The sequence below is a fragment of the Amborella trichopoda genome, chromosome 13 (genome assembly GCF_054954075.1).
Source record: "Amborella trichopoda isolate Santa Cruz 75 chromosome 13, AtrichopodaSantaCruz75HAP2 v2.0, whole genome shotgun sequence".
NCBI lineage: Eukaryota > Viridiplantae > Streptophyta > Magnoliopsida > Amborellales > Amborellaceae > Amborella > Amborella trichopoda.
This window is the reverse complement of record NC_142348.1, coordinates 50,313,414-50,337,943: the sequence shown is the minus strand read 5'-3', so window position 1 is coordinate 50,337,943 and position 24,530 is coordinate 50,313,414. Positions and strand designations below refer to the sequence as shown.

The 24,530-nt window shown below is 35.7% G+C and overlaps 4 protein-coding genes and 2 long non-coding RNA genes across 9 annotated transcripts; 4 read left to right on the top strand and 2 right to left on the bottom strand.

The window, feature by feature from the left end:
• Positions 1-240: 240 nt before the first annotated feature.
• On the top strand, positions 241-4,401 carry LOC18445947 (cold-regulated 413 plasma membrane protein 1). Of its 4 annotated transcripts, none has more exons than XM_088856838.1 (4): positions 241-619; positions 2,817-2,924; positions 3,027-3,097; positions 3,969-4,401. In XM_088856838.1, the coding sequence occupies exons 1-4, from the start codon at positions 540-542 to the stop codon at positions 4,172-4,174; spliced, it is 465 nt and encodes a 154-aa protein (XP_088712964.1). In that variant the 5' UTR covers positions 241-539; the 3' UTR covers positions 4,175-4,401. The 4 variants fall into 4 exon arrangements, with proteins under 4 accessions (XP_088712964.1, XP_006856135.1, XP_088712965.1 ...); XM_006856073.4 differs by having other exon boundaries at positions 3,942-4,401; XM_088856839.1 differs by lacking the exon at positions 2,817-2,924.
• Positions 4,402-8,326: 3,925 nt separating this feature from the next.
• LOC148779316 (uncharacterized) lies at positions 8,327-9,993 on the top strand. The gene is made up of 2 exons (XR_016048422.1): positions 8,327-8,717; positions 9,635-9,993. It is a non-coding gene; the product is annotated as an uncharacterized LOC148779316 (long non-coding RNA).
• Positions 9,994-10,352: 359 nt separating this feature from the next.
• Positions 10,353-11,504, bottom strand: LOC148779315 (uncharacterized). The gene is made up of 2 exons (XR_016048421.1): positions 11,420-11,504; positions 10,353-10,732 (listed from the first exon to the last, which is right to left on the bottom strand). It is a non-coding gene; the product is annotated as an uncharacterized LOC148779315 (long non-coding RNA).
• Positions 11,505-15,121: 3,617 nt separating this feature from the next.
• On the top strand, positions 15,122-16,849 carry LOC18445948 (protein LYK5). Its single transcript, XM_006856074.2, has one exon. The coding sequence runs from the start codon at positions 15,122-15,124 to the stop codon at positions 16,847-16,849; it is 1,728 nt and encodes a 575-aa protein (XP_006856136.1).
• A 2,516-nt stretch (positions 16,850-19,365) lies between these two features.
• LOC18445949 (protein LYK5) lies at positions 19,366-21,938 on the top strand. Its single transcript, XM_088856837.1, has one exon. It carries the CDS (start codon positions 21,173-21,175, stop codon positions 21,812-21,814), a length of 642 nt encoding a protein of 213 aa, XP_088712963.1. The 5' UTR covers positions 19,366-21,172; the 3' UTR covers positions 21,815-21,938.
• A 318-nt stretch (positions 21,939-22,256) lies between these two features.
• Positions 22,257-24,439, bottom strand: LOC18445950 (serine/threonine receptor-like kinase NFP). The gene has a single exon (XM_006856076.4). The coding sequence runs from the start codon at positions 24,314-24,316 to the stop codon at positions 22,457-22,459; it is 1,860 nt and encodes a 619-aa protein (XP_006856138.3). The 5' UTR covers positions 24,317-24,439; the 3' UTR covers positions 22,257-22,456.
• Between the last annotated feature and the right edge of the window lie 91 nt (positions 24,440-24,530).

Genomic DNA, 24,530 nt, shown 5'->3' with positions numbered 1-24,530 from the left:
TCAAAAGAACTTTTTCGAATGAATATTTGAAGTACAACTTAAATTGATTATTTAGGGCCTCAACCTTATATAAACTCTTATATAAAGTCTGCCCAAGTAGGGTAAGCTATAGGCAGGGAGAGAGAGGAAGGGAAAAGTTACCATGGTCTAGAGAGAGAAGGCCTTGGCCTCGGTAGTAACCAATGAGAGGCGAGAGAAATTGAGGCAGTGTACTATGCTCAGTCATGCCCTAAGAAAAAGTGCCTGGGGTTGAGAACACAGGGACCTAGGAATTAAATAAAGGGCGAGAGAGAGAATGAAATTTCCAGGAAAACATTAGAAAATGAAACTTACATAGAAAGCATTGGAAATTCATAATTGACATGAAATGAGTGTGGTGATGACTCATGCCCCAAAACCCCAATTCCAGAATTAGGCATGGTTCAGTTCTTTGAGAAATTCTCTGAATAGGCACTATTTTTTGTGGATTTTTATTATTTCCACTGATACCCAAATAACTAAGTTTACAATTCCCGATCTTAGTTTGGTGGGTTAGCCCAATGGATATGCATGGCCTAATGCTAGGCCACACAGAGAAAGGCGACACCTTCTACCACTGGGGAGCTTCTGTTGCTGCTGTGTAAGCTTCCCCAATTCCCAGTTTTTAGTTTATCTTCCTCCTTATTCCTTTTATTGGGAACTCTCTCTCTCTCTAGTTTTCAGTTCATTTTCCATATCATTATATCCCTTAATCCGTTTGTCGAAAATATCTCTGTGATGATAGTAAACTTTCACTTGTTTATGGTTGTGTTCTCCTTTGTTTCATTTATTGATTCATGTATGGTGGTTTATGCTACTTGTTTATGGTTGTGTTCTCCTTTGTTCCATTTATTGATTCATGTATGGTGGTTTATGCTACTAGATTGATGCAGTTAAAAGATTTTGTGGGCAATTTTTTACACAGTTTTGGGTGTTTCTTTTGCCATCTCAATTCCACTCTTTCAAGGAAATGGGTTATTTAGTTTAATGTTTTCAGGATTTATGCAGTTTTGCGATTTGGGTATTTAAGTTCATAAACTTTTTGTAGCTTTTCTTATAGTGTGCTTGTCTATATATTGTAATATTTCGTTATTTTGATCCCAATTTTCAGGGCATATTTTGTAATTTTAGTGGCATGTTTATTTCATTGTTTCAGGAAATGGGTACTCTTGTTCCATCCTTCTGAGAAGTTCAAGATGTTTTATGCTACTGATTGGTTGATAAATGCACATGCATGATAATGGGTGTTTGAATTCCATTACAGAGGCATTTCTTGTCCAGAATTGCTTCCTATGAAGGAAAACTTTATCAAATAAAGTATGTAATAGAGAGGCTAAGGATCCATGTGTTGAAGTCTCTGTTAGACTGATTCCTGAAGCTGAACTACTCCATAAAAAAAAAAAAATTGAGAGAAGAAAAAAAGTCTTTGTAAGCCTAGTTAGGGTTTCTTAAAGTCCCAAGCTTTCGCAGCAGGCATAACATTAAAACATAATTTTTGATCATCAGTTTTGTTTGTTAGACATAAAAATCATACCATTAATGTTAAAAGATATATAGAATATGGAGATATTGAAAATGTAGTAGTGTAATATATATAAATGTAGCTAATTGGTATTAGAGCAGATATAAAATAAACTCAAAAAGTAATTGGCCGGTGCGCCCCAGTAATCCTGTTGAAGCAGATGAGATGCATATGTAAGGTGTTACAAGGGCTGTTGTTCCTTTTATGGCATTTTTCTCAAAACATTGTGAAAGAAGTACAACTAGCCACTGGGTGAATTCAAGTTATAAAGGAAATAAATAAATCATAAATGAATCAGTGCACACTAAATCACATATCCTTGGAAACCACATTTCCTTACTCTCTTTGAGGTTGATTACAAAACCTTGCACGCCTACATGTTGTTTAGTGCTACACGACAAGTAGCAATCACAATAATCAACTTCGATATCATAAGCTCCTTGATGCCTGAATATAGATGATCCCCTCCCCCCCCCCTCTCGTGTGTGTCTCTGTGCGTTTGTATGTGTCTCTCTGTTCATTTTGGTTCAATGCCACAACTAGGTATCATATCTGGGTTGCAAGTAAGTAAATCTGAGTGCACTGAATCCTCCGTGGTCTGAAACTCCAGATTTATGGCCTAGGAATTTCATTCAAACAAGAAAGATGGGGTTTTAATATCCTATACATGGTATATGATGCATTTCTTACCAAAAGTGAGATCCAAATGCTTAAACTATTGTCTGTTCTATGCTTGAATTTGGCCGCAGTGACCAGAATGACTTTCCTTTTGCTGAAGTACCTGAAAGTGTTTCTGATCCTTATCCTATTTTTATCAAAGCATCAAATTTTTTATCGTAGAACTTTTGAGGCACGCTGAACCTAATTCCATACTCTAAATGAATGGATCTAACTTTCTGAAAACTGTTTCACAAGTAGTTAAAAGCAATTCTCCTTTGGATGGAGACAATATAATCCAAGTACGAAAGGAGCTTTTATTGTACCACAAGGCTAGCAATCTCAAAATTCATGCCCTCTTTAACACTATTCCAAGAATATTCCTTATTTGAAATCGCTGATAACTGGAGTTTATTCATGCCTAGCTAATTGTTCTCACCTCTGGAATTTGCATGACTACGGCATTTAAAAAGTTCATGTTCTATGCACAATATTGGCTAGAATGATCATAATGCTATTTTCTGATGCGAATGGCTGAGAACTGAGATTTACAATGGCATCACATCATTTTTGTATCTTGGTCTACCACCCTAATTTTCCCTCCTTGCTCTCTTGACAGAATTTTGTTATTACTGAACTACTTGGGCCATAAGTCGCACCTGCAGACTTCGCTTTTAGTTGTTTATATCTTCTCATGTTTACCATTGGTTCTATTCAATATATTGCGGTATGTACTCATTTGTCATCCAAAATGGTCTTGCTGATTTTCCCAATTCACAGCTATCTTTGTTAATGCTCCCATCATAACAAATATTTTACTGCATTGCAGAGGAGAGTTTGGAATGTGGGCATCTTTCTTAGCTGTTCTGGCACACTTCTTTTGTTCCCCATATTTTCGAGGTATGTCTATGATGGCGTTTAAGAATAGCTAACTATGTAGAGACAAAGTGTGGTAGAATTAAAAAGAAGAAATGGTTGAGCAATTTTCAAGGAAAATATCAAGTTGGGTTTGAGTTTTGAGCACCCGAGGAAACAATTATGTTCTTCATTGATAGGAGTAGAATCCTAGAGAACTTTATAATAGATGGGCAACTGCACCCGAGGAAACAATTATGTTCTTCATTGATAGGAGTAGAATCCTAGAGAACTTTATAATAGATGGGCAATCGCAGTTTCAAACTGAAAATTGGAACACTTATATTGGGAAAGTTTTCTTACCTTCTGGACACAAAATGGTGAAGAGTTGTGAAACAAAACACGGCCATTTTTCTCCTAGTTTTGTAGCCAAATCCAACTCTGCGTTTCTGGGTTGAATTGGAAAATAGTGAAGTTGGTTTCAGAATCAGATGTGTTTTGTGCATATACCTGCACTTATTTCTCTCAATCGCAAGTAGAAATTTTTGCAACTATTGAAATATTTAGTGAAATGCTTGAGAATACTGCCTAGAAAGAGTTGGCCTGCAAATGAAATAGATCTTAAGAGTTCACATAAAAGTAAATAATGTTACAACATGGTAATTAAGATTTGGTTAACTGGTTACATGGCTTTGCAGGATTTTGCATGACATCTTCATTTTGGAACTTGACACTCAAAACACTAATTGTGGCATTGCAGATAAAAAACCATACTCTCTAAATTCTACCATGCTGTATATTCCCACATCATGCGTCCTTTTTCTTTTCTTTTTCCTTTTTGCAAAAGCATATAGTACTTATGGTAACTAAGTGATGTTCATTTCTACAGCATCACGCTTCCCTGTATTTGTTGTAGCACCAAGTTTGGTAGCCCATTTACTCCGTGGTAGCATCGGTTGGGTCGTATTTTGTCTCACAATGGGAACATGGGTTGGCCTAGACTTTATTCACAGAAGTGGGGGCTTCACACATTGCTTGCAGAAGAATCAAAGCATCTTTTACATCATTATTTGCATCCCTCTTGTGCTTTTTCCGGGCATTGCTGGCATTAGACTTGCCTGAGCGCCTTGGTCCTCTGCTAAATTATTTGGTTCAGTTCTTAGCTATGTATGATGCCACCTTAGTTTATTTGTTCACTGTGATTATCGAACCAAGTTTCTTGTGCATTTCTTTTTGAATGTCAGGATTTTTGAGTTGGGGTTTTCCATGTTGGCTATAATCTGATATTTCTGGTGTCCTGCTAATATTTTGTCAATGAAATCACATGGATCTTTGAGTTGGTGGAACTAGTTTAACTGTTATCTTAAGCATGTTGCACTCCGTCTCTCTCAAGAGTTTTTTTTTTCCTTACAGGCTAATGTGATTGCACCCTGGTTTTCTTTATAGTGTATTCTCATAGTAAAATGGAAAAGTTATATGGGATCTTCTAAACTGATTTCCACGACACCCCACACCCTCTCTCTCTCTTTCACGCACACGCACGCGCACATGCACATCAGATGTGAATGCACCTGATCCGACATTTTTTTGAACACTGCATACAATTCTTGTGCTTGACTTTCCTAGATTTCTTTAACATCACCCCAACTCTCTTCTGTTGACGTCTTGGTGCCCGGGATGATGTCAAATAACCGTAGTGAATTTAAATGTGATGTGAGAATCTCATATCCTATACTTACTCTCAAGCAAAAAGAAGGTGAATTGGACTAATCTGAATGAGCTCAATTTTTTTCCATTGTTTATTTAACAAGGCCTTCATATATTTATTCTATCCATACAAATTAGTAAAAGGTTTCCTCCCATGCATAAGATTAAGATAAGTATGTAAGATTAACAGTATGTTTGGATGTACTCGTAATCAATGATAGTTTGCTGTTTTTATAAAATTTATTCTAGCAATGAATTAATTATAGTATGGTAGTGTCCATAATAAAGTTATTTGACATCAATTTTACATATAAATTTATTTTTTTGAAATAGCATTCTAGCCAGAAATTTATTTAAAGCCATCGGTTAAATATAGCATTCTAGCAAAAATAACTAAAAATGGTTGAAAAATTAAATAATTAAAGGGAAATATATAATTTTTTTTTGGGTAAGTAAAAAGGAAATATATGAAATTACCGATGATAGAGAAGGTATTTAACATTGGGTGCAGTTGGCATGCGGATACGTCCATAGCTGTAGAGGAAGGTGCACCTTCAAATTGTAAGTAATTGTCACGTCCTTATATCAACTGTAAATGGTCTCCTTATATGCAATTCCAAAACAATATTATCCATATGATGTTAATTTTAAATAAGACAATTTATTCCATACAAAACTATCATCCAACATGCCTTAAGATAAATATCTAATCTTGGACATCTTTTATTTAAGTAAAATAAGAATGCACAATCTTAATTTTTAAAATTTTAATGAGGAATTTCTATTGTTGGAGATTTTCTTTTGCCATTTCAAAACTAGGGTTCTAAAAATATGTCATCCCTAAGAAGTATAGTCCTAGTAAATAAAATTTATTTCCATATAATATAACTCAAAAGTCTCAAGTTAAAAGCATGGTAGTCTTTTATTTTCCATAAAAATAAGGAAAATGACACTTCTAACTTCTATTTTTTTAATGCTGAATATCACTTAAGGATTAAGATTCTGTGTTTCAATTTGAGATCCAAGATTTATACTGAATCACTTGAGCGGTTACATCTATGCATTGGATAACCATTTGAACAATTTTATTAGTTTCATAGTGAAAAAAAAAATTTTTGCTTAATTATACTTTATTTTAAGAGATTGTATAATATAGACTATTCACTTTCAGCACAAAGACTGAACAATTGTCTTTAGCCATTAGATATAAAACTTGACAATTTAAAGTATATCATATCGTTAGAGAAATTTTATTTTCGACTTTGTGCCCACCCAATGACATACCTTTATGCTCTAGCCGCCAAATTTCATATCTAATTTTATTCTCAACTTTGTGCCCATTCAACAAATTTGGGAGGGCTCCTAACCGATTCTGATCACGATTTGTAATTCTCATTAGAATCAATATTAAATCAGCCACATATAAAATACAAAATATAAAATTAACTGTAGGAAAAATATCTTTTCTATCTAACTATCTATTATATATTAAACGAGAGCAACACCCTTTTTATTATCACGCCACTTGTCTTTTTTCATTCAATTCTTATCCCTTTTTTTCTCACACATTTCTACATATGCTCTCTTTTATTTCTCTTAATTTACTATTTCCATTTCTTCTACGTATTTATATTATCTCTCTTTGCATCCTATATGCATGCAAATATTAAAAATAGATAGTTCATTTAGTTGTGTGATGACACTTTGTCATCTCTCCATCTCTCTTACATTTCTATATTAGCTCTTTCTTTATCTTATATACATGAAAATATATACAAACAGATAACTCCATTGCTTGTGTGATGACACCTCATTTCCGCTTTCTCAACTAAAAGCCAATTTAATTTACTCGTCTTTTCCTCCTCTCACATGTTTCTATATTCTCATTCTCATTATACTTTTTTCCCACATGCATCAAAAGGTACAAAAATAAATAACTTCTTTTTTAGTATGATAATACCTTATCTTCTAGGTAACTCTGTTTTTTATTGTGGTGATGTATTATCTTCTTCTTTCTTCAATTTAAATAATTTTTTTTTCTTCCCAATTTAAGGAAATGTTTCTATACTTCCCTTACAACATAGAAGATCTATGCTATCCCTACCATCCAACCATCCAATTTTGATCAACCACTCACCATTTGATCTTAGATCCGACGTCTCAAAGTATTTTATTTTTAGTTTTTTTTATACAATTCTTTTTATTATGAAATTTAGTATGTGCCATCTTTTCATTGGGATGCACCTATAAAAATATTAAAAATAATTTTTCGATAAAATATAATTTCAAGAGGTATTTTGTTCATTTTATTTGACTATAAATCTTTTTTTTTTTTAATACATATATATTTTTCTCTAGTGCGAGTTTAATAGAGATTGGACCTCCAAAATTTGGTGTCAAAATATTTTATATAAAAAAATTAAAATTAAAATAATATAGAGACGTGACATTGTGATTGGGGCAATCTTAGCCCCCTGTTCAGAGTGGACGGTTGGATAAGGTGAAGTATATAAGTTTTATACGGTAGGGGAAGCATAGAAAGCTTGTCTGGAAGAGAAATATGAGAGAGATAAATATAGGAAGAAAAAATAAATATGGGAGGAAGTGAGAGTAAATCATGAAGAAAGAGATGACCATACAAAATAAAACATATATACTTCCCCAACTGTCCATTTTGAATGGAGGGCTAAGATTGCCCCAATCACAATGCTACATCTTTACATTATTTTATTTTTAAAATTTTTGCTATAAACTATTTTCACAACAAATTTTGTACATCCAATCCTCTATCAAACTCGCACTAGCAAAAAATATTCAAAAAAATATTTTCAATAAAATAAAATGACCAAAATACCTTTGAATGTTTAAAGGGGTATTTTGATCATTATATTTTATTGAAAAATTATTTTTAATATTTTTTTATAGGTTCGCCCCAATGATAAGATGGTACGTACCAAATTTCATATTCATACAATTTGTATAAAAATAAATAAAAATAAAATACTTTGACACATTGGATCTAAGATCAAACGGTGAGTAGCTCTCTTGATCAAAATTGAACAGTTGGATGACAGGGGAAGCATAGATCTTCTATGCTGTTGGGGAAATATAGAAACCTTTCCCTTCTCTTCTAGTCCCACATACCTGTCTCCTACGTATCTCTCTCTCATCTTTTTTCTTCCGACTTTTTCTCTCCTCCTCCCACAATTTTCTTACCTACATTACTCTCTCTCACATGCATGCACGTCACAACTCTCTCTCTCTCTCATATATGCCACAATTATCTCTCTCTCACCTTTTAACAAGTGCTTCACATACAACAAATATGACTATGCTAATACTATCCAAGGCAATCATATTTTTTTGCTCTGCATAGGTAGGTTGATTTTCATTTTTTTTTGATATTGTATATTTTATGGGGAAAGCTTTCTATACTCACCTACTTTAAAATGGATGGTTGAGATTCAAAACTTGGCCCGGGCTCAATCGGAACCCAAAAGACCAATGGCCCCTAATAGAGAGAGAAAGTTTAGGGGATAAGAAAAAGGGGGCACGCACAACAGAGAAACCAGTGAGAGATAAACCAGTGAGAGATAAAGAGAATACGCACAGGTAAAAGTGGGAGAGAGGGCTTCTTGGACGAGAGAGAGAGCATGCAGAGTAGACAAATTAGTGATATAGAAAGAGAGAGCATACAGTGTACAGTGGGAGAGAGGGCTTCTCGGACGAGAGAGAGAGAGAGAGAGAGCACGTAGAGCAGACAAATTAGTGATATAGAAAGAGAGAGCATGCAGTGTACAGATCAGAAAAACCAGATTGAAGAAGCCTCGTTTGTTCATGAAGCAATAGAGAGGTCTCAGTCTCAAGTGTTTCTATCCCACCTGAACAAATCCCCCAATTCAACAAAGTTTGCTCATTTAAAGCTGTCTATTCATCAAAGGAGCAGTCTTTAAACCAGGTTTATCATATGCACCTAGTGTTGCAAAAGGCAAACAATTTCTACGTTAGGATTCAAATTTCAGCAAAGTAATACCATTTCTATGTTAAAAAAGGAAATTGGGTTTGGTCTTTGCACCAGTTAATGCCTTGAACTGTCTGGAAATTACTAATGTACCAAGAGGTGAACTTGGAAGAAGGTCCTACCTTTCTCAATTGGAATAAATGCTATTGAATTTCCAACCTTTATCAATTGGAATCTATGCTATTGACATTAGACTAGGGGCCACCGTTTGCGCCGGATTGTTAACTGGTAATACCCAATTTTAACCAAATTTTGGAGTTGGATCAGAGCAGCCAATAACATGGGGCAGATTTCTGGTAGCCACTTGGTTTTGGTCCAACAATAGTTGTGCATGATAGTAAAAACATCAGATTGGTATTTTCACACCTGGATTTTTCATTTCTCCTATGTGGCTCTGACGCCACAAAATTCAGATCGAAGATTTTCAATTGATCCAAATGGTTCTGATTCCACAAAATTAGAATGAAAAAGTTTTGATCCTAATCAGAATTAGTAAAAGAAAAGTGCTGCCAAAAATTTTAGTAGCCTTGGTAAAAATGAACTAGTGCAGTGCTGCAATCATCAACTAGTAACTATAACTGTTCGAGCCCAAAACAGATACCCACCTCTCATCTCTCTCTTTATGGCATGATTTTTTAAAATCATCTCTTTATGGCATGTTATTGCTGTTTGTTACTTTATTCATGCATAGTGCACAAATGTGCAGATGTTCATATGCTGTGCTTCCTATTGCTTCTAAGTCCGGAGTAAAAATAGTTTTAATGTTTTGAGTTCTCATTGCATAGATTCTTCTTGTATATTTCTCTTTTCTTTCTTGCATAGTAAAAACAGGTTGGTGTGCACCACATAAGCAGGAAAGGAGAGTGAAAGGGTGAGGGGGATAGTGAAACCAAGAAGGATAGTGAGGAGCAAAATGGAGGAAATGAGAGTGAAGCCGAGGAAGACGATAAAAGGAGAGCAAAGTCCAGAGAAGACCAGTATCACGGTCTTATTATACCTAGGGAACCTAGATGGGAATTTTGACCAAGGGTGAAGTAGAATGGTGTACTTAGATAGGGGCATCTTACATATTTGTAATTAAAGTTTTTGCAGTTGGATATGTACACACTCAGTTCTACAAGTACATTTTGATGCAATGCCTTACCATCAAACTCTATAAATTATTAATATCTATTTAAGACAATAACATTTTTCAAATGAATTCTATTTCCCACATTGTGTCTTTTTCCTGGTGAATTGGGAGTTGAGACAATGAAATGATTGTGCATATAAAGAGTTTTTTTTTTTTGTGACTGATATGGAGTACTATTATTTTAGTATTAGAAGCTAAAGAGTACTATTGAAAGTGCACACTATTGAGAGAGTTCGTAGGAGAGAGAGAGAGAAAGAGCTAAGTCATGGGATAGCGTGAGATATCTACATATTGTTTGCAACGTATAGAAGCTATACAAAACTTCTATTTCGAAGCTATACAAAAATTTCCCCTAAAAAAGATTCAACAAGAAAAATGCGGGAACCAATAGGTCCAAAAAAATTCATAAAAGGAATTTTCCCCTTAATGGGTCCAACATATGGAAGCTATACACAATTTTCATTTCGAAGCTCTGCAAAAATTTGATTTGCAACATCAATTTGCAAAATGGAAACCTTTACAAAAATTCCATTTTGAAGCTATTCAATATGCACTTTGCAACATATGGAAGCTATACAAAAATTTCATTTCAAAGCTCCATTCCAATACAAGGTCTTCTCCACTAGTATTGGGCTTGCAAAAAATTTCTAAGATGATGAGCTTGATTGTTAAGCATTGGGCTTACAATTTTTTTTTTTAGATGATGAACTTGAAGGTTGACCATTGGGCTTGTAAAAAGAACTCCAATCGTGTACATAGCGAAGTCTATATATGATTTCACTAAGCTTCAGGCTCCATTGTGGGAATTTCCATGTCAGACCTGCATAAGTTGCAAAATAGTGATTAGATGATGCATTATTTCAAATTCACAAGACAATATTGAAGTATAATAATATTACATTGTAATTGTAAGCATAATTATATTTTTATCCTTGAGTTCTAAAAGTTGGACAAGTACGTCTATCATGCCCAACATTTTGACAAACAGAACACTTCCTCATGCTTGTATTCTCCTCCCATGGTGCTTTCTTTATAGTAAGGGCTTGACGGATAATATTTATAAATCTTTCGTGTGGGTCTCTGCCTTATCCCATCTTAATAAAATGCCAACCACCGACTTGGTTTCCTCCCTTTCTAAACCTATCCCCTCTTTCTTGAACCCTAATAACTGGTTTGCATAAAGTATTCCCTCTCTCTTTAATCCTTTTTTCTCATCTGTATTTTTTTGTTAAACCTTTTTTTATCTTTAAACCTCTTCCTCTCATCTTGACTTTTTATTTTTATTTTTAAAACCCCCTTACTCTTTCATCTGGATTTTTTCCATTCTCCCTCTCTCCTTAGCATATCCACTCTCCTTAGCATATCTAATCAATAAGAAATCACACAATATAATTATAATAAAATATTTCACCCAACATAAGAAATTACACAACACATTTATAATAAAAAATTTCACCCAACATAATCCTTATAATAGATTAGTAAAACCTCAATTGAAATAATATACCTATTTAGTTTTCTCGAATACCTCAAAATTTTCTCCTGCAATTACCAAACCTTATAGTTTACTAATCAAACTTATTCCCATTTTGTAACTCGTACCATAAAGATTTTTAATTTGGTATCATAAATTTATTGTTTATTTGGAATTATATAGATAGACATTTGAAAGACTTCTATAAAATAAAAATAAAAAGAAGCTTTATCACAATGAAAACATGTTATTCCAATCATATTATTCCGATGACTTATCGTGTTCCAAAGTCTAATCATGTTAGAAGACATGGGATTCTATGTAAGTGCCAAAAGCATGCAAAATAAGTAAGAAATTGTGTGATGATGACTTTACAATGGTACAAGTTGAAAAAATTTTTGGTATGGTGATAATGTTATTATTAGAAAATATTTTTAGAATGATGTGATGATGACTTTAGTTTCTTATTTTAGTGGAATTTTGTGACCAAAAAAAAAAAAATGATAGTTTCTAGGTAAGTGCTAGTAAAATATTGATAATGCATTTCCCATATTTCTTCCTGACATAGCCAAATAGTAGGCCTGTATTTCCCAGGTTGCATCTAAATACTATCCAAACAGTAACAATCCATTTGTAGGTAATGTATTACACAGTAATATATTACACCAATAATATATTTCACAAACAATATATTTCTAGGTATCCAAACGGCGTCCTAATGAATATTTCTTTTTGAAGTTTATAATTCTTGCATTGTCCGAATAAAAAGTAGTTGGTTATAAAATATAAACTCAATTTTCTTGATGGTCTCTTGTCCTTAATGCTTTTTTCTTGTTTCTTCATGTATTTAATTATTACTATATGTGGTACGTACTATCCGTCTTGATAAAAAAAACATGATTAGCAAAAGAGTCAATTTCCTTTGAGAAAAAGGATAAAAAATTATATAAAGAATTTAATACATGCAAACACCCCTATGTATTATATGGATGTATTAGGTCTAGATAATATTTAGAGTTTACATTTTTTATACTCGCATATGTGTCTTAAATAAATACATGTGTCCTATATCTAACTTATTAAAAGGCATGCTCAAGCCTCGTTCAATAGGGCATGCCTAATCTGCTAAAGAGATCGCTCGGCTCGGCTCACGTTGTCAAAATGTTAGGGTGCATTTGATGCACGCCTTGTTTGGGAGAGGAAGGTAGAGTGTCCCACTTATTATAGAAGACGGCCCTTCCATCATTTCTTATGAAGGGCAGTCTTCCGAAAACCAACAAATTTAATGTTGAGGAAATTGCTTTTGGAAGGGCTTGGAGTGCTACACTTCCAAGATCTCCCTATTATCAAATGCAGAAGTGGGAGGTCCCACATCCAAAATCTCAAGTTATCAAAACACACAAAATAAAAAGTGTTTGGTGTGTCAGTTGATGCAGTTAACGCCTCCTGGGTGGCAACGGGCCAAGCCTTTGTCACTAGAGGGTCGGCCCAACCACGGCTTTGGCCTTGTTAGGACCAGGCTAGGTCAGGCCAAAAATAAGTGAAGGAGAGCAAAAGAAAAAAAAGTGGGCCAGGCCGAATTGAGCTGGCACTGACCCTAGTCCTAGCCTTAGCCCTAGTCCGGCTCTTGGGCTGGCCCAGGCCCTTCTTTTTTAGGGTCGGACCGATCGCCCAAACCATTGCCACTGCTACCTGATACATCCACAATCTATTTACAATTGGCCGTGGATATTGCCTCCGAATGAAGCATGATCAAAATGAAATAAAACATTTCTATGTACTTTTATCTATTCGTCTTGTATTATTTTTTTCCAAGAGTTTTAAAAAAACACTATAGACAAAAATAAATAAGATAGTTCTAGAGGCCATGGTTGCGGTGTACTATATTTGGTTTTCCCACTAACCAGTGGGCCATGGTTGAGATTTTCCAGCATTCAAATGGATTGATCAGATTAAGGACCTTTTGTTCATGCGGTCTTCTCACGTGCAAGGGAAATGACGACAAAGGAAGAAGAAGCGGGGAAATTCCCAGGAGTCATTTTTATCAAAAAATTTGACATAGCTTTTTTTTTTTTTTTTTTTTGGGTAATTCGGTGGGACAACAGCCCCTATCTTTTTCGTTTAAATAGTTTAGGAGTTAGTTTTTTTCCTACGGTTTTACTGCAAGATTAGTTTTTTTCCGAAGGCTTTTAGAGGACCATTTTTTTGCTATTCTCACCTAAAACATCGGTGGGATACCAAAAACCAAAGTTTGACATAGTTTCATCCATGTAAATAAGAATGCATATAAATAAGGGTGCAGTTGGCAAACGGAGACATCCGTAGGTGTAGAAGTAAGGTGAACCTTTAAATTTTATCATAGTATATAATTTTGATATAAAATATTCTTAGGATTATCTCAAAATCTATTTTTATTTTTAATTATAAAATTTTAACCTTAAAAAATGGTTAAAATTTTTTCCGCTGGATTTTTAAGGTGCGTCCGTGGTCCTACATTATAAGATTGCATCCTTATATAAACTTTTTTCTATAAATAATAATGCCCGTCCTATTATTATTATTGTAAATCACTACCCATTTGTTATTTATTTTTCTTGATTCTTTTACAAAAGAAGAGTTAGGAAAACATTTTAAAAATGTGTAAACAATAAATTATTATGATAGGGCTATGGGAAAGAAAAATTTGAAAAATAAATTTAAAAAGTCGGAAAATTTAGTTATTATGATAGGGCTGTTGCTTTTATGATATTAAAGCAACTCAGCAACCTAGAAACCCTCATGATGACATGCATATTTGTATCCACCGTTGATTATGAAATTTGACACGTTAAAATGATGAAAATATATAAAAGTTATGAACACTTGGATGGACAACCAAGAAAACATATTCAATATGGGTATTTTTAGATCTAAAAACTCTTTTTCCTTTCAAATCCCTTATTTTTGAGATCAAGATGATATTTACTAGTTTTTCAGCACCGAAACTGTATCTTCCCACAAAATCAGAGAATTTTGAGGTGCTGAGAAACCAACTTTGTATTTTTTTTAGGTAATTTAGTAGAGAACTTTTTCCGTTTTTTTCAAATAGATTAGGAGTTAGCTTGTTTTTTGAAAGTGTAAATGGTAAAACCATAACCTGGTAAATGGTACTGGTGACTGCTATGTTAGAGTTTCCTGTTCTGTGGGATTACAAAATATTGGATTTTTAATATTGGGTCAAAAACAAAAAGTGTAACTTTATAAATTTCGTAAACCAGAGTAATCCTATGTGGATTTAGGCACCCTTGTCAAACAAACGTCAGCGTGCACGCTCTGTCGTTCCATTCATTACCCGAAACGAACTCTGTACTTAGGGGTACGTTAGAATATTCAGTGTTGACGAATTTTTTTCTTTATTGACTTTTACAAAACGAGGAACTTTTCTCTGTCTCTCTCTCTCTCCACTGACCTTGTGATTATTCTCTGCGTTTCTTATATTTGGAATTTTATGAATGATTTGATTGAGTCAACAACACATCCCTTATAACCCACGTTAAAACCCCATCAATCCCCATGCAAAGACCTCCACATTTGTTTCCTTGGAACTTCAAAAACAGAGGAGGATTTCCTGTTCCTTGCCATTTAGAGAGAGAAATAGAATCGTTCAGAGAGAGAGAGAGAGAGAGAGAGATAGGTTCTTTTTGTGATCCATCAGTTCTTGTAAAACAAGATCCAATTACCAGCCCATTTCACCAAATGGGTCACGTCCTTTGCCTCCTCTGTGTCATCCTCTCTCTGCAATGCCTGCTAGCCCACCAACCTTATCAAGGAGAACTCTCTCCGAACAATTCTTCTTCAAACAATGGCTACACTTGCATTGACTCAAAGCCTTCCTGCGATTCGTACCAAATTTTCAGGTCCCGAAAACCCCATGACTCAGTCGAAGCCATTTCTGAGCTTTTCGAGTCTGATCCCTCTGAATTGGCTCGTATCAATTCAGTTTCTCTCTCTGCCATCTTTCAAGATGGAAAAGAGGTGTTCATCCCTGTGAATTGCCATTGTTCAGATACCTATTACGAGATCAAGCCTAAAAAGTTACCTAATGGTTCAGAGAGTAAGGTTCCTCTGAAATGTGCTTGTCCAAGCAATAAGCAAATTGAGAACGATGTGAAGTATCTGTTGAGCTATCTAGTGATTCAGGGTGACAGTATTTCGAGTGTTAGCTTGAAATTTAGTGTTAGCCCAGAGACTATTCTTGATGCCAATGAGCTCTCTAAAGAAAACTCTGATATCTACCCTCTCACTACACTCTTGATTCCTTTAGAGGATGAGCCATTCTTTAATGGAATCATATCCCCTCCACGTACTCTCTCTCCTCCTCCTTCCACAACCAAAATCTCAAGAATTGGGCTCTATGTGGGGCTTGGAATAGGAGTTGGGATTCCTCTCCTTATTCTTTGCTGTGTGTTTCTCCATTTCTTTTGCTTCTATAATAGAACGAAAAGATCAGGTCAGGTTATTGATGACGAGAATCCATCAAAGCCTGTGATCTCAAAGAAGAAGAAACTCACCGAATTTTTCGATGATCTTGGTACCAATAATGGCTTAAAAGTGTACAGGTACCAAGATTTTCATGCTGCGACAAACGGGTTCTCATCTGAGTTCAGAATCAAGGGGTCCTTGTATTTTGGCAATGTAAATGGTATCGTTTTGGCCATTAAAAAGGTGAATAGATGTGATTTAAAGGAAACCATCAAGACAGAAAAGATAAACCATCTCAATGTTGTCAGGCTCTTAGGCCTCTGTTTCAACCAAGACAGCTACTACCTTGTCTATGAGTTAATGGAGAATGGGTCTTTAAGTGATTGGATCCATGAACCAAATAGGTCAAAGACTTTAAAATGGATGAAAAGGGTGCAAATTGCTTTGGATGTGGCTAATGGGCTTCAGTATTTCCACAATCATGCAAGAATTCCTTACTCTCATGGTAATGTCAACAGCAGTAGTATACTTTTAGATACAAATTTCAGGGCTAAGATCACAGATTGTAGGCTGGCAGGATCCAAAAAGGCGAGAAATGCCATTGATGGAAGAGGATATACGGCACCTGAGCATTTGCAGAATGGGCTGGTGACTCCACAGATGGATGTTTATGCTTTTGGAGTAGTACTACTGGAGTTAATCACAGGGAGAGAGTCAATTGTGCAGCATCAAGAAGGAGAAGTGCTCTTATCAGAGGTTATAATCCAATTAATAGAGCACGATAATGCCAAAGAGGAGCTTAAAGGATGGATGGACCCTGTGATGGATGGGAATTATCCATTGGATATGGCTTTCGACATGGCTCAATTGATTGCTGATTGTTTGAGGCAAGACCCAGAAAGACGTCCAAGCATGAATGGGGTTTTCCAGTGTCTTTCCAAAATCTATGCGGCTTCATGGTTATTGTCTAATAATTCATCTGGAAGCATGAGACACAAATAAACACTGATTAAATGAGACGATCAGTCGAAATTCAAACTTGTTTTGTATAACCGAGAATAAATTTTATTGAATTTTTGTACTGAATACGATCTGATTTCAATGATAAATTATGATTTTCATATCTTCTGTGTGTAAATATATCCTTGATTTAAATCTCACAAAAAAAAAAAACGGAGACCATCTGTGGAAGACCGCCCTTCCCTCAACTTTTTTTTTTTAATGGAGGGCTGCCTTCGAAAAATCAACGCATTTTAACGATGAGGAAATGGGTTTTGGAAGGGCGTGGAGTGCCACCTTCGAAATCTCCCTGTTATCAAATGCAAAAGTGGGAGGTTTAACTCCCACGTCCAAAATCTTTAGTTATCAAACACACAAAAGAAAAAGTGTTTGGTGTGTCAATTGATGCAGATAACACCTCTTAAAACAAAACCTGGATATGGGCCAGGCCAGACTTGGTCCGGGCCCAGGCCCAGCCCTTTTCCTTTTAGGCATCGCCCTGATCTGGTTAGGATTTTTGCATTTACCCTTTTCCATCTCAAAATGACTTATTCACCTAAAATAAAATAAAAAAAACTCAAAATGGCCTATTAAAGGACCTTACAACTAAAATAAGTACAATACCACCGTGGGGCATCCAATGAAGCAATGACGAACTTGCTCTTGGAAAGAAATGTAGACGGCTAAAAGTAATACCAAATCCAAAGATTATGCCATTATAAAATGGTGACCTCAACAGTACTAAGAAAGTAGAAATGCTTGAGGTGAGCGTGACATTCGGTGGAAGCGCCTATTGGATGATGTAAATTGGATCCAGCCAATACAATTTTATAACAATATTGTTCAATAACTCCGGTTTTTTGTAGAGACTCGCGGCCATGACGTTACACTGTAGCGAATCGTCGGGTGATGACATCATCAATCCGATTTTCTTTAACAAATTGTTTGGATCTCATTTATTAGTGGATCCGAAATAGTACAATCGATACCTGATCTAGATCGCTCGATTTCCGATTGGATCACCGATGCCATGAACTTTCATATATTGGTATTACATTAATCTTTTCCAAGAGTTGGAAAGAAATAATTGACGAAAGTATGATAGTTCTAGAGGCCATCTATGGGTATTATGTTATTTTTTCCAGGAGTTGGAAAGACACTATAGACAAAAATAAGATAGTTCTAGAGGCCTAGGTTGAGTTCTATTATATGTGGTTGAGATTTTCTAGCACACAAATGGATCAGGGGGCTTTTGCTCATGCAGTCTTCACACGTGCAAGGGAAGTGAGGAAAAAGGATATTTATTATAAGGGATTTGCATTCATAATGCCCGTCATATTATTATGGGCGTGGTTTGGACAGAGCCAAGGCTCTAGACAATCAAACTAGAGCCCACCTTCAAATAGTAGATTTAATATTGAAAATTTTTGTGATAACTTTAAAATATATTTTTATTTATAATTATAAAATTTAAAGTTTTAAAAAATAATGTAGATCGAGCTGATATATGAACACTTGAAAATCTTGAAAATTAACAGTTTAAAAATGTGTTACAAGATGCATCATTTTCAAAACTTAAAATTAATTTTTTTCTCATCTCAATGCATCTTGGTGTCGAGATGAACAATTTGATGATAGTTGGGCATCAAAACAACCTCTTTTAGTGAGGTGGGCTCTAAATTGATTGTTTAGAGCCTCGGCTCTATATAAACTTTTCTATTATTATTATTATTATTATTATTGTTATTATTATTGTTATTATTATTACTATTACTATTATCATTATCAACATCATCATTATCATGATTATCGTTATCATTATCATTATTATTATTATGTGTAAAGAACTGGTTATTATGATATGCCCATCTCAAAGAAGAATTTGAAGAATAGTTTTAAAAAGTAGGAAAATTTAGTTTTTATGATTGGGCCGTTTCTTTACGATTTTACAGCTACACAGCAATTTTTAAAAAGTAGGAAAATTTAGTTTTTATGATAGGCCCGTTTCTTTACGATGTTACAGCTACACAGCAAAATCCTGCCTTAGATACTGCTAAGGCCTATAAACTCTTATGATGACCTACATATCTATATCAACCATTGATTATGGAATTTGAAGGCATGCAAACATGTCTTACTTATGAACACAACTTCGAAAACATATTTTTATATCCACCATGATTATGGAATTTGAAGGCATGCAAACATGTCTTACTTATGAACACAACTTCGAAAACATATTTTAAAACGGCTAGTTTTAGATCTAAAAACTCTTTTTCTTTTCAAATCTCTTATTGTCGAGATCGAGATGATATTTATTAGTTTTATAGCACCAAAACTGCATTTTCCCACAAGACCTGTAAAATTTGAGGTGATGAGAAACCAACTTTGTATGGTTTTATTTTATTTTATTTTGTGTAATTTAGAGGGGAAGACCTGTCCGCTTTTTCAAATAGACGAGAAGTTATTTTTTTAAAAAATATTAATAAGTGGTGTCAATGGATTGAAAACACAAGGTGGTAACCAAGTGTGGGGGTGCTTACCGCCACGACGGAGCCCCTCTTTCCGAAACCTACTTGTACTTGGGAGTCAATGTCGAGTTAGATGGTACGGCTACAGTATTAAAAGCCTTGACGAAGTTTTTTTTGGTTGTTGACTGTTTCATAGAATGGCGGCCTCTTCTCTGTATTCTCTTTCTTCTCACCTTCTGATTATTCTCTGTGTTTCTCTCTCATCTCATCTTTTTGAATTTTTTGTATGTAACGACTCATATGATTTGATGAAGTCAACAACACATCCCTTATAACCCACGTTAGAAAACCCTTCAATCCCCATGCAAAGACCTCCACATTTGTTTCCTTGGAAATTCAAGAACAGAGGAGGCTTTCCTGTTCCTTGTCATTTAGAGAGAGAAAAAGAGAATCAATTAGAAGCGGGGAGAGAGAGAGATTTCAGGTTTCTTGCCACCCAAGGTTACTGATAAGGAGCTCAGTTCAGGGGAGAGAGTTCTTTTGCTAATCCGACCTTTGTTATGGGCACAATCCCAACGCCTTCAATTCTAACGAAGACACAGATTGTATACACTCCTTGTGAGCACCATATCAGTGACAATTCACCAGAGAGATAGAGAGAGCAGTGACAGGCTAATTCAAGAGAGAGAGAGAGAGAGAGAGGTCCTTTTTGTGATCCACCAGTTCTTGTCAAACAAGATCCAATTACTAGCCCATTTCACCAAATGGATCACCATTGCCTCGTCCTTTGCCTCCACTGTGTCATCCTCTCTCTGCCATGCCTGCTAGCCCAGCAACCTTATCACGGAGAAGTCTCTCCTAACAATTCTTCTTCAAACAATGGCTACACTTGCATTGACGCAGAGCCTTCCTGCGATTCTTACCAAATTTTCAGGTCCTGAAAACCCCATGACTCAGTCGAAGCCATTTCTGAGCTTTATGGGTCTGATCCAATGAATTGGCTCGTATCAATTCAGTTTCTCTCTCTGCCATCTTTCAAGATGGAAAAGAGGTGATCATCCCTGTGAATTGTCATTGTTCAGATATGTATTACAAGGTCGAGCCTAAAAAGTTATCTAATGGTTCACAGATTAAGGTTCCTCTGAAATGTGCTTGTCCAAGCAATAAGTAAATTGACAAAGGTGTGAAGTATCTGTTGAGCTATCCGGTGATTCAGGGTGACAGTATTTCTAGTGTGAGCTTGAAATTTAGTGTTATCCATGAGAGTATTCTTGATGCCAATGAGCTCTCTAAGGAAAACTCCGATATTTACCCTCTCACTACACTCTTGATTCCTTTAGAGGATGAGCCATTCTTTAATGGAATCATATCCCCTCCACCTACTCTCTCTCCTCCTTCCACAACCCAAATCTCAAGAATTGGGTGATATGTGGGGCTTGGAGTAGGAGTTGGGATTTCTCTCCTTATTCTTTGCTGTGTGTTTCTCCATTTCTTTTGCTTCTATAATAGAAAGAAAAGATCAGGTCAGGCTATCGATGAAGAGAATCCATCAAAGCCTGAGAGCTCAAAGAGGAAGAAACTCACAGAATTTTTGGATGATCTCGGTACCAATAATGGCCTAAAAGTGTACAGGTACCGAGATTTTCATGCTGCTACAAATGGGTTCTCATCTGAGTTCAGAATCAAGGGGTCTGTGTATTTTGGCAATGTAAATGGTACGGTTTTGGCCATTAAAAAGGTGAATACATATGATTTAAAGGAAACCATCAAGACAGAAAAGATAAACCATCTCAATGTTGTCAGGCTTTTAGGCCTCTGTTTCAACCAAGACAGCTACTACCTTGTCTATGAGTTAATGGAGAATGGGTCTTTAAGTGACTGGATCCATGAACCAAATAGGTCAAAGACTTTAAAATGGATGAAAAGGGTGCAAATTGCTTTGGATGTGGCTAATGGGCTTCAGTATTTCCACAATCATGCAAGAATTCCTTATCCTCATGGTAATGTCAACAGCAGTAGTATACTTTTAGATACAAATTTCAGGGCTAAGATCACAGATTGTAGGCTGGCAGGATCCAAGAAGGCGAGAAATGCCATTGATGGAAGAGGGTATATGGCACCTGAGCATTTGCAGAATGGGCTGGTGACTCCACAGATGGATGTTTATGCTTTTGGAGTAGTACTACTGGAGTTGATCACAGGGAGAGAGTCAATTGTGCAGCATCAAGAAGGAGAAGTGCTCTTATCAGAGGTTATAATCCAATTAATAGAGCACGATAATGCCAAAGAGGAGCTTAAAGGATGGATGGAACCTGTGATGGATGGGAATTATCCATTGGATTTGGCTTTCGCCATGGTTCAATTGATTGGTGCTTGTTTGAGGCAAGAACCAGAAAGACGTCCAAGCATGAATGGGGTTTTCCAGTGTCTTTCCAAAATCTATGTGGCTTCATGGTTATTGTGTAATAATTCATCTGGTAGCATGAGATACCAATGATCACAAGTTAAATGAGATGATTAGTCGAAATTCAAACTTGTTTTGTGTAACCAAGAATAAAATTTATTCAATTTGTGTACTGAATACGACCTGATTTCAATGATAAATTGTAATTTTCGTATCATACGTGTCTAAATATACCTTTGCTTTAAATTTCCCCAAAAAACAAGACTATTATTTGGTTTGAATTGAATTTTGTTTAATTGGATCAGGTGGTTCAATTATGGAAGCTATTGGCAGGAAGAACAGGTTTTGCTCAAAAGTCTCATTGATTAACTACCCAGGAAAAGGTCTCATCAATTGAGTGTAACATATTCATATTAGCTCATGATGAAATTTCATCGAGATTTATTTTGAATAGTATCACAAAGATTAATCAGCGGAAACAAACCTAGGCTGCTCTCCCCAAATATCCACACTATCTGACGGTATAAATTGCATACAGACGAAACAAATAACTTTTCCATAGTATAATATTGCAGGAACTAAACATTTACATATTTATCCCCCATCCAGTAGAGCCTTGAAGCAACACACAAGATAAATTTAATTTGTATAAACATGCAGAGAGAGAGAGAGAGCGAGAGAGAGAGAGAGATTATTTCTTTTATGAATCAGATAGATCTGGAAACGGGGTCTCTGTCAGCGAGCTCTGACTGGTGTGATATTGTGTTCATCGTCCTCTGTAGCTTCTTCTTGAGCAGCCCATGATGCCTCAAATGAATCAGGACATGACTGGATCAGAACAGAGAGATTTAAAACTATCTCTGCCATGCTTGGTCTCTCAGAAGCTTTCTCCCATGTACATGCCCTTGCCATGGTGGCCAAATTTAAAGCACTTTCAAAATGATAAAAGCCCTGCAACTTGGGGTCTAACCACTGCCTTAACCTCTCCTCTCTCCTCTCTTCAACTTCCAAAATACCTCTTAATTCCTTCAATAAATTCACTTTTTCACACTCTTCTTGGGTATCCATGTTCTTCCTCCCTGAAAGAAGCTCTAACAAAAGGACCCCAAATCCATAAACATCCACTTTAGGGGTCACAGAGCTTGTCACAGCTCTAGCCGTGGCAAAATTTGATATCTTGGCCTTAAGTTGATCAGTGAGTAGAATATTTCTTGCTTTGATATCCCTATGAACAATACTTGGTCTGGTATGTTCATGCATATATTGAAGGCCATTAGCAACATCCAATGCTATTGTCAATCTGGTTCTCCATGAAAGGAAGCTTATAGAGCTTGGTGGAGATAGGATCGTCTGATATAACCACTTATCCAGTGACCCATTCTCTGCAAATTCATATACCAAGAAGCAGTTCCATTCTGACTCCATGGAAATACCAGCAAGCTTCACCAAATTCACATGGTTAAACTTCTGTGGAATGTTGATTTCCTCTGTGATATGTCCTCTGCACTGCTTAACCGCAAAACATTTTCCATCAATTATGGCTTTGTAAACTGATCGCCCTATCCTGCAATCCTCACTCAAATTCATGGTTGCTACCATAATTTTACTCTTCTGGTACACAACTGGCTTATCAAAACAGTCTGAGACTTCGACTAATCTCTTTTCTTTTGGGGTTCTTGGGCTCAAATTCTCGACTTTATTATTTTTCTTCAGATTACTTCGAATCATTGATTCAAAGCTCGATCCCTCAAGAACCAAGGGTTTTGATCTTTTATGCTGTGTGTAAATTAGGAAAACAAGAAAACCCAAAACTAGTACAAGGAAAGATACCATAGCTGATAAAAAAATGATAAGAACTTGGTGGTCATCATGGTTATCAGTGAGTAAGAGGGAAGAATCAGGAGTAGAACCTGAAGGAGGCTGAGATAAAACTGGCAATTGATCGACTGGAATCAACACAGGAAGGTCCATAGCAGCTGTAAAATTCCTGTATTTATTTGCGTCTTCAATTCTTTCAACTGAAGTATTAAGTCTTTTGCTCACTTCAACTATATTATCTCCTTTTTGCCACACATAAGTAATCAAAAAATTTGTGCCATTTTGCACCTGGGTTTTTGAAGGGCACTTACAATAGATTGGAAAAATCACTTCGGTTCCAACCCACAAATTGATTGGATTCAAATTTGGATTCAAATCCCCCACTGCTTGATAATCTGTTAAATTTTCAAATTTATAGGTGGAAACCAAGTAAAAACTATCAGATTTTTGGATCTGATATGATATATTGGCATATGAGTGGTTTCCTGTGCACCCACAAAGTATGGGAACAAATACCTGCTGGTTTTGTGACAGAGTAACAACTTCTGCGGTGAGATTACTTGCTCTCATGATAGATAAGCGACTAACTCCAAAGAGGTCAGAGATATTTCCAAGGTCTGAGAATTCGGGCACTTGGGCACGATACAGGACATAAGTATGACAGCTTTCTGTTGAGTCGCAGGAGAAATCAGTTTGATTAGTGAGTGTTTGGGATTGGGTTTCTAAAGCAAAGAGGGAGAAAAGAAACACTAATACAAGGAAGCACGAGATTGCCATGGATAAAATACCTAAGAGAATATGGGTGCCCTCGGAGTTTCATAGTTGCAGGTGTTGGTTAGTTGATTTTTGCTTTTTAATTTAGTACTATGTAGCTTTCAGAAGAAGAGTTCTTTAAAAACTGAGGATATTTTAGTATTTGGGTTATGAATTTTTGTGTAAATATAAGCTTGTTTTGGAATCTTCTCTTTGGCTTCTTCTGCATCAAAAATAT

Coding starts and splice junctions, on each gene's coding strand:
- LOC18445950 (XM_006856076.4), bottom strand. CDS start 24,316: ATGGCAATCTCGTGCTTCCTTGTATTAGTGTTTCTTTTCTCCCTCTTT.
- LOC18445947 (XM_006856073.4), top strand. CDS start 540: ATGGATATGCATGGCCTAATGCTAGGCCACACAGAGAAAGGCGACACC. Junction 620..2,816: donor GGAGCTTCTGTTGCTGCTGT/GTAAGCTTCCCC, acceptor CTCTCTTGACAG/AATTTTGTTATTACTGAACT. Junction 2,925..3,026: donor GTTCTATTCAATATATTGCG/GTATGTACTCAT, acceptor ACTGCATTGCAG/AGGAGAGTTTGGAATGTGGG.
- LOC18445949 (XM_088856837.1), top strand. CDS start 21,173: ATGGAGAATGGGTCTTTAAGTGACTGGATCCATGAACCAAATAGGTCA.
- LOC18445948 (XM_006856074.2), top strand. CDS start 15,122: ATGGGTCACGTCCTTTGCCTCCTCTGTGTCATCCTCTCTCTGCAATGC.